The sequence below is a fragment of the Sinocyclocheilus rhinocerous genome, unplaced genomic scaffold (assembly GCF_001515625.1).
Source record: "Sinocyclocheilus rhinocerous isolate Xijiao unplaced genomic scaffold, SAMN03320098_v1.1 scaffold1107, whole genome shotgun sequence".
Lineage (NCBI taxonomy): Eukaryota > Metazoa > Chordata > Actinopteri > Cypriniformes > Cyprinidae > Sinocyclocheilus > Sinocyclocheilus rhinocerous.
The window spans coordinates 346,413-362,936 of NW_015647084.1; the positions used below are offsets into that span (position 1 = coordinate 346,413).

General features: G+C 35.9%; 1 protein-coding gene across 1 annotated transcript in view; it reads left to right on the forward strand.

Moving 5' to 3' along the window:
- LOC107708735 (contactin-4-like) overlaps window positions 1-16,524 on the forward strand; it is a 96,175-nt gene that overhangs the window by 39,859 nt on the left and 39,792 nt on the right. Inside the window, exon 2 of the mRNA XM_016513035.1 lies at window positions 14,776-14,923. Within this exon, the coding sequence (XP_016368521.1) occupies window positions 14,863-14,923 (61 nt within the window). The 5' untranslated portion in view covers window positions 14,776-14,862. The remainder of the gene's footprint in view (window positions 1-14,775; window positions 14,924-16,524) is intronic.

Consider the following 16,524-nt stretch of genomic DNA (forward strand, 5'->3'; position numbering starts at 1 on the left):
GTTCGAGAGGGTTCCTCGAGCTGAAGGGATCCCCCGAATTTGGTGCGGATTTGCCGCACCTTTACGGAGATCTGGCCGTTCAAAGTTTCAATGGTTTTCCATAGACTTAAGCTTTAAAGCATTTCATCCATGGCGCCAGTAGCAAACAATGGAGCACGCTCTGCTGGACAAACTAAGTAATTACACCATTTCAAGCATTTTATCTGCGTTGTATGTTCTGTAAAAAAAAAATTTCATATCGGCAGCATATTCGCCGATATACCGATATATCGGCGACAGGCTCATATCGGCCGATAATATCATCTAAACGATATATCGGTCGGGCTCTAATCTTAAACCTAAGTGAACTATCACTTTAAGTGTGCACTATTTTTGATTTATCATCTATTGAACCTATAATAACTGCCAAAGATTGCACATTGTTGCTTAAACCCTTTAAAAATGTAAGCTGTAAATTATATAACTAAATAAGTATGTTCACAGTTTGCATTAACTTTTTAGTCTGATTTCAGAAAAGACTTAATTAGAATCATTAATAAGTGTAACAAATGTTAGAAAAGCTTCCATTTATTGTAGTCATCTAAATTACATTAATGCGTTTTCCTAACAGCCAAGCTCATCTGCCATAAGCTTAGAATATCTGTGTGAGGCACAGAGTATAAATAGACTTGATTTTCTTTTTTAATTTTTTTTTCCCCCAAATAGTCAGACATGTGATCAGAGAGCATGTTTCGGTTATTGATCACCTCTGGCTAAGTGCAATCAATTAAACCACCATGTGAAGGTCCTCAAGGCGAAGAGTGGCGCTCAGCGCGGGGCGATATGTAAATGAGGCTTGACACCTAAAACTGACACCTACTTCCACTTGTGACCGATAGTGTCATCACTATTAAAGAAGGCGTTAACTGAGAAGTCACAGCGACAGGTGCAACATGCTGCTATAGAGACTGAGAACTCCCAGACCCAGAGGTATTGGCTGTAGCCGAAGGCCAAAAAACATTGTAGTTGGAGTAAACCTTGTCTTCAAACTGAAGTGTAGAATTTCTGCAATGATTTCTGAATTCAAATCGGTTTTCTCAAACACTCCTGCTGTTTTCTATTGGTCAGACAAACAGATACAGATAGTCCCGCCCCAACATCACTGCTTGAGCGAATGTGTCGGTCTGAATGCATGAACAAACAGAGCAATGTTTTGATAGCGCCAGAGTCACAGTGTTTACACATTTTGGGGGAATCAGCATACAGATGGCTTACTTAAAGTTGTCTGCATATTAAAATGAAGTTTAACATCAAAAACAACACACTCTAGCTTTAACTGATAACGAAGAGGTCAACGCCGTAGAAGTTAAGCTGGAATAAACAGAAAAATGTGTTGTAATTCCTTATACCAGAGTTTTGCTCTGAGACTCGCAGGAAATGCAAGCATTCATTGGGATGAGAACAGCGCATGCAAACATGCATGTATACCAAGACGTTTGCATATAATCTGCATGCCCAAGTGGTCTGGATGTCTAGCAGGATGATATTCGACAAGATCTTTCACCCCGTATTTTCTAGGAAAGATGTTTGCGCTTTGGAGGACATGTTTACATCTTTTAGGATGGTGTTTGCCTTGGGTTCTGGTTTTGCATTTACATCAGTCTAACAGCAAGAGCCTAGATTGCATTCAGAGATTTTGGATCTTTCATATCCTGTCTGATAAAATAATATGAGAAGCTGTAAAGCTTTACGGTTTTTATAGTTATGCCGCATTGTAATAATTCTGTGTAATGTGAAAGTCAACATGAAACACAGTTTCAGTCTACATTTTTTTGCATTCCACTGCACTGCTTTTCCATTGTTATTTCTATTTAAACATGCGCTTGATGGATGTCTTTGACCGTTGTGCTGTTTTGCATCTTTTTCAGCGTCTCACGCATAGAACTGCATTCTAAAAACGCAGCTTTCAAGTTAAAAGAAGTTCAACTCGCGTAATATAACCTTGCATTTTTTCCCCATCCTGCTGCTCATGGTTTTCAACACAAAAACCCATTCTGTGGTTAGAGATGTAGAGCTGAAATTTTACATTACCGTCATTCATAGAGCGTGCTCACGCATGAGCAGTTAATCAGGTGTTTTCATTTTGACTATGCATCCATTCAGCAGACAAAAAAAGCCTAGTTTACTCAGACAAAACAAAAGCAATTTTTGGTGAATAATGGTGCTTGTTGTTATGTAGTGATACCTCACAGTCAGACTGTGGTTACATACAGAATCAGTAGAGGTAATTGTGGTAGTCTTGCTGAGTTTTGATTTGAAGCAATGCTACTCCTGTGGTTTGAGCCTGACAGGTGATCTGTATTTACTTCCACACGAGCCATTCACTGTTTAATTACGTTACCTTAAATTCAATCAAACAGCACTCAGATTTGACATTTAATCACTTGTTTTAAATGTTGCTCAGTGGGAACTATTTGGTTAACATTGATTTTCGCAAGTAAGGTGAGATATATCAGAATAATTCCTCCTGTTCGAAAAAATAATGTTGTGAAATGCATGGTAATGGCAACATTCCTAAAGTGTCCCATGTTCCTTAAGGTCTCGCAGGCCAAGAAGGTCTTAAACCGGTTCTAATTGAGACCTCGGAGATGGAAGTTGGATTTGGAGCTTGAGTTGGCTGTCTAACAGTGCTTTCACATTCAACCCTTTACACATGAAGCTGATAAATATGAATGCGCGCAGAGAGTTTGCAGTGTGCTTTCACAGCCATACAGTATCTGTATGAATGTTTTAAACCCTCACACTCGCGGGGATTCTGACTAGCCAAGCCATTTGCATAAGCAACAGCTGGTAAATGAGTTGCATAGCTATTTTATGCATGAGAACAACGTGGGAGGAGATTTCATTTGTCTCTACTCTTGACCTTCAAAGCTATCTGATTGTTGAGCTTTTTACTACAAAACATCTAATCATGCCACTCTCGACCTTGATATGTTGAAACGAGAGCCTTTCGACTTGAGTATCGAGTGCTTGTAACGTTGCCCTTTTGATGCACTGATATGCTAGAGATTCACCGTCAGGTGGGTTTGTACTATGTGAACACTGAGGGTTGTGAAAAAGTCAGAATGTAATAATTGGCAACCCTTTTAGTTCATTCAATTTAACCTGGTAACCTGGTTTACGTTTTAAAATTCTGTTTTAATAATTGTTCTATTTGCAACTGGTTTAACGCTATCCCTGTTACTTATGTTACCTGTTTCTTAACCTTAAAAAATATATTATTATTAAATTATATTTTTAAAAATATTGGAGGCATTTCAAATGTTGGTTATTCATTTCACCGAACCTCAGTTTTTTCTTTTTTTTCTTTTTTTCACCCCCCACCTGGTTTAATGCTATATATAAATAATATTATATGGTGTTTCTTAACCTGGAAAAAATATACATAATATTTGTAAATATGTATTAAATTATATTTTTTAAAATTATAGGTGGCATTTCATACTTCTCAAACATCTCAATTTAATCTGAGTTTAATCTTTTTACTAATTCTATCCTGGTTTTTTGCTATTCCTATTACTGATGTTTTGTTTCTTAACCAGATAATAATGCACAAGATGATATTCCTGTCCCTATAGTTCTTTTCTAGAGGAGCAGAAGCTCATTGGACAAGCTGACCCTCATTTTTTCCCTGTGCCATATGCCTGCACTTTGTCAAAGGCTCCTGTTGTGGAGACCGGTCACAGTTCACATCTAACCTTTAGCATGATTAGTCTCTGAGTGACCTATCCTGGATGATGGACTTCCCCTACTCTCTGAAATACCAGCCCTGTCTGTGGCATTATTCAGGTGAATGACAGCCCATATTCCCCTGAGGGACCCGCGGCCTGGCTGTGTTGACAGAACTCGGCACCACTTTGATAATATTCCACAATGCCTGTGTTACAGCATCAGCACTTTGTGATTTGATGTTGTTTTTTTCTGTTCTTCTTACAACCCTTCATCTGCACAAATCCTCACAGGGTTTGATATTTGACCCGAGGCAATTCATTATTTGCTGTGAATCAGGTTCTCACCTTGAATTACTTTTTAAAGTAGCAGGGAATAATGCAGCCTGATAGCATATGATTTGTCCTTTATCTACTTAAAATTACACATTTAGCTAAACCTATGCCTTTTATTTTTTTCACAGTTGTATTTTTTACCTTTCAGCTCTTGCATGATTGTTAAAGAAATTTGACGCAGATGCGGTTTAGTGACAAGCGTGCAATCTTGTTGTACTTCTGTATGTCTTGTTTTGAATACACAAAGACTACAGCTGCACAATTTGGGGAAAACATAATTGCGATTTTTCTGATAAAATAAAAATTGTGATTGTGATTTAAAATGCAATAAAAAATGTCAAGGTTTGCTTTGCTTGTTTGTAGGGCTGCACAATTTGTCCAACATTTTGTGAATATATATATCTTATTTATCTTAATTATTATTATTATTATTATTATTATTATTATTGTTATTATGTATTACTAAATAAAATATAAAAATTACTACATAAAAACAAAACAAGAAATATTACTATTGTAATATTTCATTGTAAAATAAAATGGCTAGTTAAGAAAAATGTAATAATGATAATAAGAAGAAGAAGAAGAAGAAGAAGGAGAAGAAGAAGAAGAAGAATAGTATATTACAACTGTAAAATTACAATTTCTAATATTTATGGCTGTCATAAATTCTTCATTTTCAAACATTAAGTGTTGAAACTTTGAAACACTTCACTCTAAAACATACAGTGCATATATTTAATTAAAATTAAATCACAGTCTTTACAAATTGATAATTGCACTGATCAAAATTGTGATTTAAAATGCGATACAAATTCCATGTTTTTTCTGTTATAATTATTATTATTATTATCATCATTATCATTATCATTATTTAAAAACAAAAAATGGCTAGTTAAGAAAAATGTAATAATGATAATAATAAGAAGAAGAAGAAGAAGAAGGAGAAGAAGAAGAAGAAGAATAGTATATTACAACTGTAAAATTACCATTTCTAATATTTATGGCTGTCATAAATTCTTCATTTTCAAACATTAAGTGTTGAAACTTTGAAACACTTCACTCTAAAACATACAGTGCATATATTTAATTAAAATTAAATCACAGTCTTTACAAATTGATAATTGCACTGATCAAAATTGTGATTTAAAATGCGATACAAATTCCATGTTTTTTCTGTTATAATTATTATTATTATTATCATCATTATCATTATCATTATTTAAAAACAAAACAAAATATTACTATTGTAATATTTTATTGAAAAATAAATGAGTATTTTAAGAAAAAAATTATAATTTTATTTTACATTGCAACTGTAAAATTACAATGACTAATATTTATGTCTGTCTTAATTTCTTCATTTTCAAACATTAAACCATCAAACTTTTAAACACTTTGAAAAAGGCTGTAATTTAATTAAATAAATATATTTTACTTTATTTTACTTTACTTGCAATTTGATAATCGCGCTAATCCATATCAATTTTGGTTTTATTTTGATTACTTATGCAGCCCTAACAATTAAATAATGCATCTCGGAAATTACCGTAAATTTTGATATATAAATATTGATATATCTTTGATATAGGCACAATAAAAGTAATAAATCTCCTTGTTCATGATAGATTCACGAAACCTTGCTGCCTAAAGGCTGTTTTATGAAGTGCACAGCAAGGGTTACTGATGTGTCTCGTGTGCAAGAGGAATCAGTTGAGGATGGAAGAGCCGGCCATAACTCCGCTGAAAATTTTGGGGTGCCATAATTTGAGCGAAATCAATTATGCATGTGCGCTTGTGTAATGAATGTAAAAAGAGTTGCCCTATCATTCATAATCTGGAGGGAAGGGGAAATATGAGCGTCCGGCTTGGGCACTTAGTGGCGTTTCTAAAGGGCTGGGTGACACTTGAGCCGCGGGGGCCAGAGGAAGAGATAGAGCCCTTTCCTTTGTGCGCGCAGATTACAGCTCCAAATATAACACCTCGGACACTGATAATGCTGCCTCTAATGCACGTTAAAAGTGAGACAGTGACTCGAACTGACAGGGTTTTAGATGGTACTGGTGCCACGAGGATGGAGAGGGAAACCAAGGCTCCTGAGTTTGTTAAGGGGTGGTTTATATCATGTAGCCACTAATTTGTTTTAGTGCAAAATTGGCAGAAGAAAACTGAAGTGTGGTTGTGTGTGTGTGTGTGTGTGTGTGTACTGTATATATCTGCTGTCACAATACAGTAAATCTATGATCCTGCTTCCTAGATATGTAACCTTGTAGAGAAGAGAGAAATCGCTGGTGTTTCTGATGACCTTCAATCAGAAAAGCTGTAAAATATTACAACCATTAGTATCCAGTGCCAACATATGAGTGAAAATGATACACATAAGGGTGGTAAGATGTTATTGTTGGTGTTTATGAGATCCCATGGGGAGTGTCATGAAATACCCATTCACTGTCAGCAACAGACATTGGGCATTGATTGGAAGAGGATCATGTGTCCTTCGATCACAAATGGGATTACGCAGTTGCCAGCTATTTGCAGCTCGTGTAAATCATGTCAATAAAGCATTTTGTCACCTCGTCCCTGGTGTAGACCTATTTAAGACTATTATTCCTGGAAAATGAGATAATTAGAAATAACTTAAGCCACAATAAGGGATTTTACCATGGATGCTGGTTGTTCTTGGGAAGTGGAGTAACTAACACCCCTTTAAACCAAAGTACAACTCCCTTAACTGTCATTATAATGCCCCATTTGCACCGACAAGAGTTTTTATAGCTGGAGGTCATAAGGTCATTAGCAGCTGTTTCTGCCGCTGGATGCCCATTAACGTTATTAGTGGTTAATTGCGTCACATCATTTGAAAAACTGACCATACTCGAGATGTATTTAATGTAAAAATAAGATATCATTTTATTTTTGCAAGGAATCAGTTTCTTGTGGCTAAAAATTAATGATGTATAAAGGAAAGCTTTGTATAAACATTTTAATATTTTATCATTAGATTTGAATGTATTATTATTTGCTATTTTAAATTTTTTTTTTTTTTTTTTCATATTTTTTCTTCATATCATACTTTCACAGTATGTTGATGTAAATCGGCAGCACTCCTCGAGAATCAATAACTTCAAGTCTTGTTCTGTCTGTGTGAACATCCCTTAGTGTACAGCTTCAAGTGGCTGTTTAAAAACTAAGTAAATGTGATATAAGACACCAGTGTTCAATATACATATATTTTCAGAATCAATATAAATTCATATTCTGCCAACACATTGTAAATTTAAACATAAATTCATATTGTAAGCTGTTTATTGTTCAGGACAGCATAGCAAGGTGGTCCATTTACTGTATATAGAGTTCAGCTGATGTGAGATCACAAGTGTGCTTGCATCAGCATTTTTATATATATATATTTTTTTTTATCTGGCTTGGCCATTCAAAAATTTATTTGTGTTATGGTAAAGTATCTTGTTTTATATAAACAGCTAAATGCATTGAATTGTGATAGACCAATTAAGAATAAAAACAAAACAATTGAAGTGAAGAACAAATGTATTAAAGGGTTGCATACTGTATATGCCCACAAATTCTGTTTTGCTAGACATATTATAAATGGTAAACTCAGTCTTGGTGAATCTGAGCAGCATTTATGAGGTCAGCAAAGAACCACGCTTGAGGGGAATGTTTCTTGACATGGAGTGGGCATGTATGTAACCCTTTAATACATATGATTTTTTTAACTTTTAAAATCAACAATTGTTGTTGTGTTAATCAATAAACCTGAACGTTTCTGTGGCGAGCAGATTCAGAGCACTTTGACTTCATGAATTTGAAAATTGAGGTCATGAACTTACAGTATGTGGGAAAAATATGAGTATGAAAATATGAGATTTTTTTTTTCTTTGAGCTATTTCGTCACCCTCCTGAGAACTGGCACGACTTCTTGGTTCCTATGTTAGCACTCCACAGCGTTGATGCTTTTGTTTTATTATTCATAACAAGTCAACAACTTCTTGTTTAATGGTGTTCTCTGAAAGGCTGGCGAAACTGCAGACTGCATGTTTTCTTACAAGCCTGCCAGCAGGCCCCTATTATAGGATATGGGGGGGGCTATATGCAGAGTGCTTTTTTATTAGGCCACTGAAGTCTTCTCTCCATCCACCTGCTGAAATGATTCGTCTTTCTTTGCTGGAGCCTGCCTGTGCAAGAAAACCAAATTACTCTGAGTAAATGGCCTTGTTGGTGTTAGCCCAGGAATCCAGGTCATGTGTATATGTGTAAACAGTGCTCCTGAATCCACCCCTCCAGACATTTTTATCAAGTAATCTACCATCGGAGTCGAGCCCAAGCGGTTAGCGGATGTGCGGCAACACTTTGAAGTCAGCTCGTGTCTGGCTTCAGCATAACGACAATATTGGCTCAACCAATAGTACGCCTATGTATATACCGTATATATATATATATATATATATATACTTTTAAATGTGTGTGTTTGTATGTGTGTGTGTGTGTGTACATTTCAATATATATAAAATATTCAATACAAATACATATGGCCCACTTTACCTCTTTTCACCCTTAAATATTTACTTAGATATTAGGGCTGCACGATATATCGAAATATTGCAAATGTAAATATTGCTATATGCATATCGCAACGGCGTGCGATATCATTATCATTTTAATAATAGGCTACTTAAATCAAAACGTTGCAAAAGGTCAACGTTTTAGTTCGTCCCATATAGCAGAGAATTGCTATATGGAGTTAAGAGTTAAGTGCAATAAGTTGCAGAAAACAATTCTTTGCCGTCTCGTCTTGCTCTCTGACTCACACCTGAAGCACGCGCACAAGCAACATCTCGCACAGCGTATCTTCAGTTCTGCCGTGCATGTGCAAAGCGTGCGCACACACAGAGAGACACATTTCAGACCGAGTTGATTCGTCTTTCGCATCTCCTCATTATATTTGAACAGACACATACACACAGAATTATGTCAATAGTACCCAATTGGTTATATAATTTTAATTTTTAAATATTTTAAAATATAATTTAAATTGATTTTACACACTTTAAGCAATATCGTATCGCATATCGAATATTGCATTTTTTAACAAGGTATCGCATATCGCATTTTTCTTCAGTATCGCACAGCCCTATTAGATATATTTAGTTATCTCAAAAATATTTAATACAGTGTACATTTTCCATCTATGAGCGCCACAAATGTTGGCACTAACTCATTGAATAAATGTTGACATCCTCATTGAACAATGTCAGTGACCTCTAAATGGCTAAATATCAGCCAAAATAACAGTCCATAACAGCCTTTGAGTAGAATAGTGCAAATGTGCATTGAGCTGCAGTATCTTGAAGCACTTGCAAAAGCAGTACATCAAAACCTCATTATGCTTTTTGAAATTTGTATAATTTTAGAGCATCTAAAAATGTATTATTTAGCATGGCAGAGAGAATCGAGCAGGTTGTGGGGCAATGAGCTGGCAGATTGTGTGAGGTTGAGGCTGTGGTTGGTTTGGTGGAAGCTGTCTCACTGAAGCCCATGTTGAGATTCAGTTCACATCGGCTAAACCCAGCCGACGTTTCTGCCTCTGGCTTCTGCAGGCTGGTGTGAAGCTCACAATGGCTCTTTAAGGACTCAATCTGCTGTCAGAGACCTTGTGATTTATCTAATGCTGTAAATGAAGGTGGAGGCTGGATTTTTATCAGGCCAGTGTGAGTTAAGGAAGCATACGTCATGGCTTGTTGAGGAGCACTATTACTCTGGATATTTGAATAGGCTTTTTACTTTTTATGACAATATTGGAATGTTTGTAAAAATATGTGAATTGCTGCCAGTATGTTGAACAAAAATTTCAGTGGACGATTGTGAGTGTGAAATTGCTATTATACAACAGTTCAATAAACAAGTAGTTAGAATGGTGAGTAGCTGCATTTTAAACACCGTATTGGCAGATCCAAAATAGTTTTGGGTTGTGCGTACTTTAAAGTTTTAAATGAACTTCGCTCAAATTAGCGAAATTACTTGAATTAAGTTAATTTTGCTGAAAGAGATTCAATGAACCAGGTCAGAAAAAAGTTATGACTTTTAAAACATTGTGTGTTTCAGTGTTGGTGTTTGTTCCTCAATGAATCAATGTGTTTGAACAAATCATTTGAGTGAATGATTCAGTGACTTGCTCATAACGAAAGTCACTTGTTTCATTCCTAAATGAATCAACGTGTTTTAACAAATCAGTTGAATGCTTAAAGGATTAGTTCACTTCCAAATTAAAATTTCCTGATAATTTACTCAGCCTCATGTCATCCAAGATATTCATGTCTTTCTTTCTTCAGTCATAAAGAAATTAAGGTTTTTGAGGAAAACATTCCAGGATTTTTTCCATATAATGGACTTCAATGGTGGCCAACGGGCTGAAAGTCCAAAGGCAGGTTCAATGCAGCTTCAAAGACCTCTACACGATCCCAAGCTGAGGAATAGGGCTCTTATCTAGCTGAATGATCTGTCATTTTCTTACAAAAAAAATAAAAATGTATATACTTTTTAACCACAAATGCTCGTCTTGCACTAGCTCGACTTTACGCATTACATAGTCAAATTGGAAAGGTCACGCATGATGTAGGCGGAAGTACCGACCCAGTGTTTATAAAGCGAACGTGCAAAGAAAGTCAAACGCCCTTTACAAAAAAAAAGGTAAAACAACAATGTTGGATGATTTTGAAGTAGGTTAAAAAGTATATAAATATTTTTTTTTTTTTTTACGAAAACGACATTTCACTACATTAGACCCCTATTCCTCGGCTGGGATCATGTAGAGCTCTTTGAAGCTGCATTGAAACAGCAATTTGACCTTCAGCCCGTTGGCCACCAAGTCCATTGTATGAAGAAAAAACCTGGAATGTTTTCCTAAAAAAACTTAATTTCTTTGCGACTGAAGACAGAAAGGCATGAACATCTTGGATGGCATGATGGTGAGTAAATTATAAGGAATTTTTTATTCTGGAAGTGAACTAATCCTTTCATGACTCAATCAAAAGAAGACATTCACTTTTTGCCACCTACTGGTGTAACAATGTAACATGCACAATGAGTCACTGAAAAATATATAATATGCTTATGTTTGCTTATGTTTGTTTATATAATAATGTGTGCGTGTGTGTGTGTGTATTATAATTTCACCAATTTACTTTTACTACTGCTTATAATATAATATAATAACATGTAAAGCCACTGATGCCTGTACAAACAAGGACTCTTTGCTCTTTGTCAGACTAACCTTGGCAGTATTCTTACAGGTAGAAGCACGATTTTGATGACATTGTCATCGGAGAAGCCTTTTTGTCTTGTACAGCTGTACATTTAGCTACAAAGTCATGAAGTATTCCTTCCAGATCGCATTACACTGTGGTGTCCCATCTTTTTTCAGCACTCTCGCCCACCATTTCTCCATTTTTCCAATGAGATTTGAACTAGCTCTGCATTTATCGCTCTGGACACAGGCAGCATAGTCATGATAATTCTCATCCCATTTCATAATGTCTGCTATGCAATCTCTTCATCTGCCGCCAGTGGAAAGGGGGAAGCACATTATCTATGGCAGAGTATTATAAGAGATTATCCCTGACAGATCTTTTCCCTCGCAGGCACCATTAACCAGGCTTCGGCCCACTTGATATTTCTACCACCTGTGACCGTCATCCGCTGGGCACAAGAATTATTGCCATTGTATTTTTCCCCGCTCTATAAATTAATCATGTAAGGAACTACTCTGAATCTGGTTGGATAGTGACCAAGAAACTCCCTCCCTCCTTCCCCAAAGATGCCAGAGACACCATTCATCATTAAAACGCGGCATGCCATTTGACACATAGATAACTGTCACGTTTGCCCCGGTATGGTTTGATGCATATTAGCATGCCATAGACAGAAACAGGAGGCTTTTTCCTGACTTTGAAATGTGCAAGAGGCCCGCATGGACAACAAAAAGCGAGTTGACCTCTCTCTGAAGTGATTGGGGACTGCTGACGAGACTGAAACATAAATTAGCATTGATCATTTTTGCTCAACATGCCACATTAATGACTTGAGCCTTACAGGGCTTGTTAGACATCCTGTGGAAATAGATTATAATGGTCTTACTAGCTGTCCCAAAAGTCCACCAACTCGATTGTTTTACAAATGGCACATGGTTCTCAGTACATCCAAGGACAACATTTTTAGAGTCATTAATGTTGTATTCCCCCAGGGATCTTTTTTCTTCTTTTTTTTTTTTTTTTACGTAAGGAAGTGTATTAATGCTGGTGGATATTCAACCATTTTTTAGAGTGTCTTAAAATATGTGTCATTTATATATAAACTTTTACCCTCTTTTTAAATTCTGATAAAGCAGAGCAGCATGTATATCAGTTATCTAATACAAGCGTATTAAACACACCTAAAAGGATGACGGTGCGGGGAAGTAGGATTGAATTAATTGATCTGAAGAAGTATGAAAACAGGTAGCATGGAGGGAATCAAATGTGCAGGTCAAATTAAGTTCTTCCCCCATCGCGCAGGTATAGTTTCATCCTCCGTTTCACATACTCAACGGTTATAGATCACCCTCATGCATCTCATAAGGAAAGACATCAAACAAATATCCGGCTATTGACCTGTCCTCCCAGACTTGATTGAGACTCATAGCGGGCTGCAGGAGCAGAATGACAAACAAAGGAGGCAGGAGGTTAAAAAAATGGAAACCAAATCGATAGAGATGACTGAAATGACGAAGGACTTGAAGGTCAGAGCTTGTGGTCCCTTAGAGTAGATAATACAGGAACATAATCAATCTCGTCTAATTTAATCTCTCCCCTCCATCTCAGACCTGATCTGCACTCATTTTTTTCCCTTCCATGATAAAGTTTTTTCATTTTCTGCTCAATGATTGAGCTGCTCTCTGATATTGCAATGGTGGATCAAAGAAGTTAGTTGAATTGGCTAAAAAAAATACTGACACATGAAGACCATACTGCCGTTTCATATGTTGATTATTCAATACAATAATGATGCTTTGAAAGGATATTCAGTGCAGTACTTGATGGTTCAGAACTATACCGAAACTTCAAAATTGTCCTGACACTTCTAAATTCTAAATTCTGATGCTTCAAAGCAATTTTGTTTCAAAACAGATTTGATGCTTCAAATCAATTCCAATAGCTCAAAGTGACAGTGATAATTCAAAACAGATCTGATGTTTCCAAAATAGTGATGTTTCAAAAATGTTGATGCTTTAAAGCAGTTCTGATGATTCAAAATATTTCTGAATAAACAATGTTGATGTTTCCAATACAGTGTTGATGCTTCAAAGCAATACTGCTTTGAAAAAGATTTAATGCTTCAAAGAAATATTGACAATTCAAAACAGTGATAATTCAAAATAGATCTGATACCAAAATAGATTGCTTCAAAGCAATTGTGGTGGCTCCAAAACAATAGTGATGCGTCAAAACAGATCTGAAGCTTCAAAAAATACTGATGTTTCAAACAGATTTGATGCTTTAAAACAATGTTGGCATTTCAAAACAACATTGATGCTTCAGTACAAATTTGATCCTTCAAATGTACTGAAATTTTAAAATGATACTGACAAATATAAAAAGTACTGATGCTTCAAAGCAATATTATTTCAAAAAGACTACTTCAAAGAAATAATAATATTTAAAAACAAATTTGATGCTTTAAAACAGGCTTGATGCTTCAAAGCAATTCTGATGATTCAAAACAATTCTGACTAAACAATATTGATGCTTCAAGGTTTGGTGTTGTGTTCACAGAAAATGAAGAAATGTCTGAATGTTAAACATGTTATGTATCACGGTGACTTTCAAGGCTTATTCGAAATGTGATGTCCCTAGTGTTCCTATATCGCTCAAAACCCACCAGCTGTTCTGCACTCAGAAATGTCAAGAATATTACGCTCATTTGCTAGACATTTGTTATAGTTTGACACTTAAACCGCACGGCCCACCAGGGTCCATATTTGTAAAAGCCAAAGCGGCGGCTTTGACCCTCATAAATTAAAGTGTGTATTCGGCAGCTCTGATGTGCTTTAAAGAGTATTGAATTCCTGTGAGGTGGATGAATTGCACGCCGCCATCTCGAAAAGGGGGAGGGCTGACACTGTATAGCTTACTCCTCTATCATATTCACTACCCTTTCCAAGTGTATCACCTCCCCCATCGAATCATAATCCTGTTCCTGAGATACGCCGGGCTGAAAATGAAATATGTTTGCAGGTTTGTAAATGTATCACACGCTTTTTTCCCAGTGTAAGTGTGTAGAACCAATACTTTTAGTACAATCCAAACATTGCCTTTGGCAGCTGAATATGTGTCAAAGTTTTGCTGCCGTAAGCCACTGAGGATTTTTTCATTTCTCTCTTAGGCCCTCGCTTTCCCCAAGTCTGTCTATCTCTCTCTGTCTCTCTCTCTCTCTCCGATTCCCTCGACTCCTGAGAAATATATTGAGGGTATGCTTTGTATCCACACTGCAGTTGATCAGCTGAGAACAGGCCCATAGGCACGGAATCCTGTCTGTCCTTATTTGGATGAATTCATTATTAATATTTCACTGGTTTATCTGAAGTTACAGCTCCTCTTGCTTGTGTTGTATTGTTTTTTAATCATTTTTTGTCTCTCTCTCTTTCTCCCTCTCTCTCTGTCCCTTGCTCATTTCGCAGCGAACAAAGCTGACTTTATATAGGAAGAACACGACTTGCTCCTCTTGCAGTTGAATGGAAATAAAAGAGACTCTGTGACCTTGGAAGATGAAGATGTTGTTGCCATGGGAACTCTTAATCCTGCTGTCACTCAAGAGCTGCCTAGCAGGTACGATATCCTCCGACTTGTCTTTGATAGCTCACCTGTTCTGCATAGTCCCCACTTCAGCAGAGAGAGTGGCTTTTCATTCCTTTCTCTAATCATTTTCTCATTCCTCTAGAGACAGATGCATGCTGGGAACAAGCTCTCCTGGTTGCCCCAGCAGGACATTTGTCTTGACACAGTTTCTGATTTTTCTCTTCAGCAAGAACTTCACCCAACTTACTTTGGCATGCTTTGCTTGTTCATAACAGACCAGCATTGGAAACTTTATTCATGTTTATAGCTTTGAAGAATGTTATAAAGCAGTTTAGTTTTCATTTTATATGGGGTATTGAGTGGCAACCCAACATTATTATTTTATTTTTTTTTTTAACTTTTTATTTTATTATTTCATACAAAATGCTGTTAAAATCAGACATTTTTATCTTATTAATATTGCATTAATTAATATTTTTTTTAACTTGTTTTACAGTATATAAAATGCTTAAAATTTAAGAAGCAGCATTGCATAAGAATTTTCACTTTCATAGATTGCACCTTGAATATAAATGTATTTTTAACTTACTTATGCTTAAAACAAGTGGAAAAATCTGCCAGAGCAATAAGATAAAAAGAAAATATACTCTTATTAAAGATACATTCTCTAAAAAAAGTCTTAATTTTTCATGCAATGTTGTCTTTCAGATAAATACATTTATTTTAAATAAATTTACAGTCAATTTTACATTTATTTTAAATAAATTTAAATATATTTTTTATTTAATCTGAAAAATTAAACAAAAATTATTGTAAGAATATAGGATTTTGTTTGCAGTGTTTTAAGTTGTTTTATCATTATTATTATTATTATTAAAGTGAATAATGTATGTACATAAATATTTGTATTATTTTTAAGCCTGTTTATTTTACTATGTACAGTATATTGCAGTGTTTTATTTTTAATTTTATTATTTGCATGTAGCATTGTTTTTTTATTCCCCACAATTAGAACAATCCTGTGACCCACCACTTTGAGTTGAAGACCAATGTTTTACAGAGTATTAAAAGTTATTGGCATAACTTTAGAAATGCACTAAAACTTTCCATGTTCATAATCAGACCCTGTCAGCAGTGAAGTGTTTCAAAAATCTTTAAAATTTCCCATAAAAAAGTGCTTATTCTCCAATGATTCATGCAACTCTCAGCACATACTGCAGCGCTGTAAGGAAGAGGCCGTCTGAAGAGGCAGGTGCCCTATTTAAATGAACCAGTGTCCCCCACTCAGTGCCAGTGCTCGAGTTATTGCCGTTGTTGTGCTACAGTAACTATGCCAACTCAAATGGGCATTTAATAATGTATGTATATAAATATTTGTATTATTTTTAAGCCTGTTTATTTTACTATATACAGTATATTGCAGTGTTTTATTTTTAATTTTATTATTTGCATGTAGCATTGTTTTTTTATTCCCCACAATTAGAACAATCCTGTGACCAGAGCATGTGAGCGAAGCGGAGCGGTGTGACGCTCCGCTACGTTTTCCGCTCTATGGACGTGCGCTCCACTCAGTCGCTCTAACCGCCCAAGCAAACGCTCCGTTAATATTCCGCTCACGCTCACCGTACACC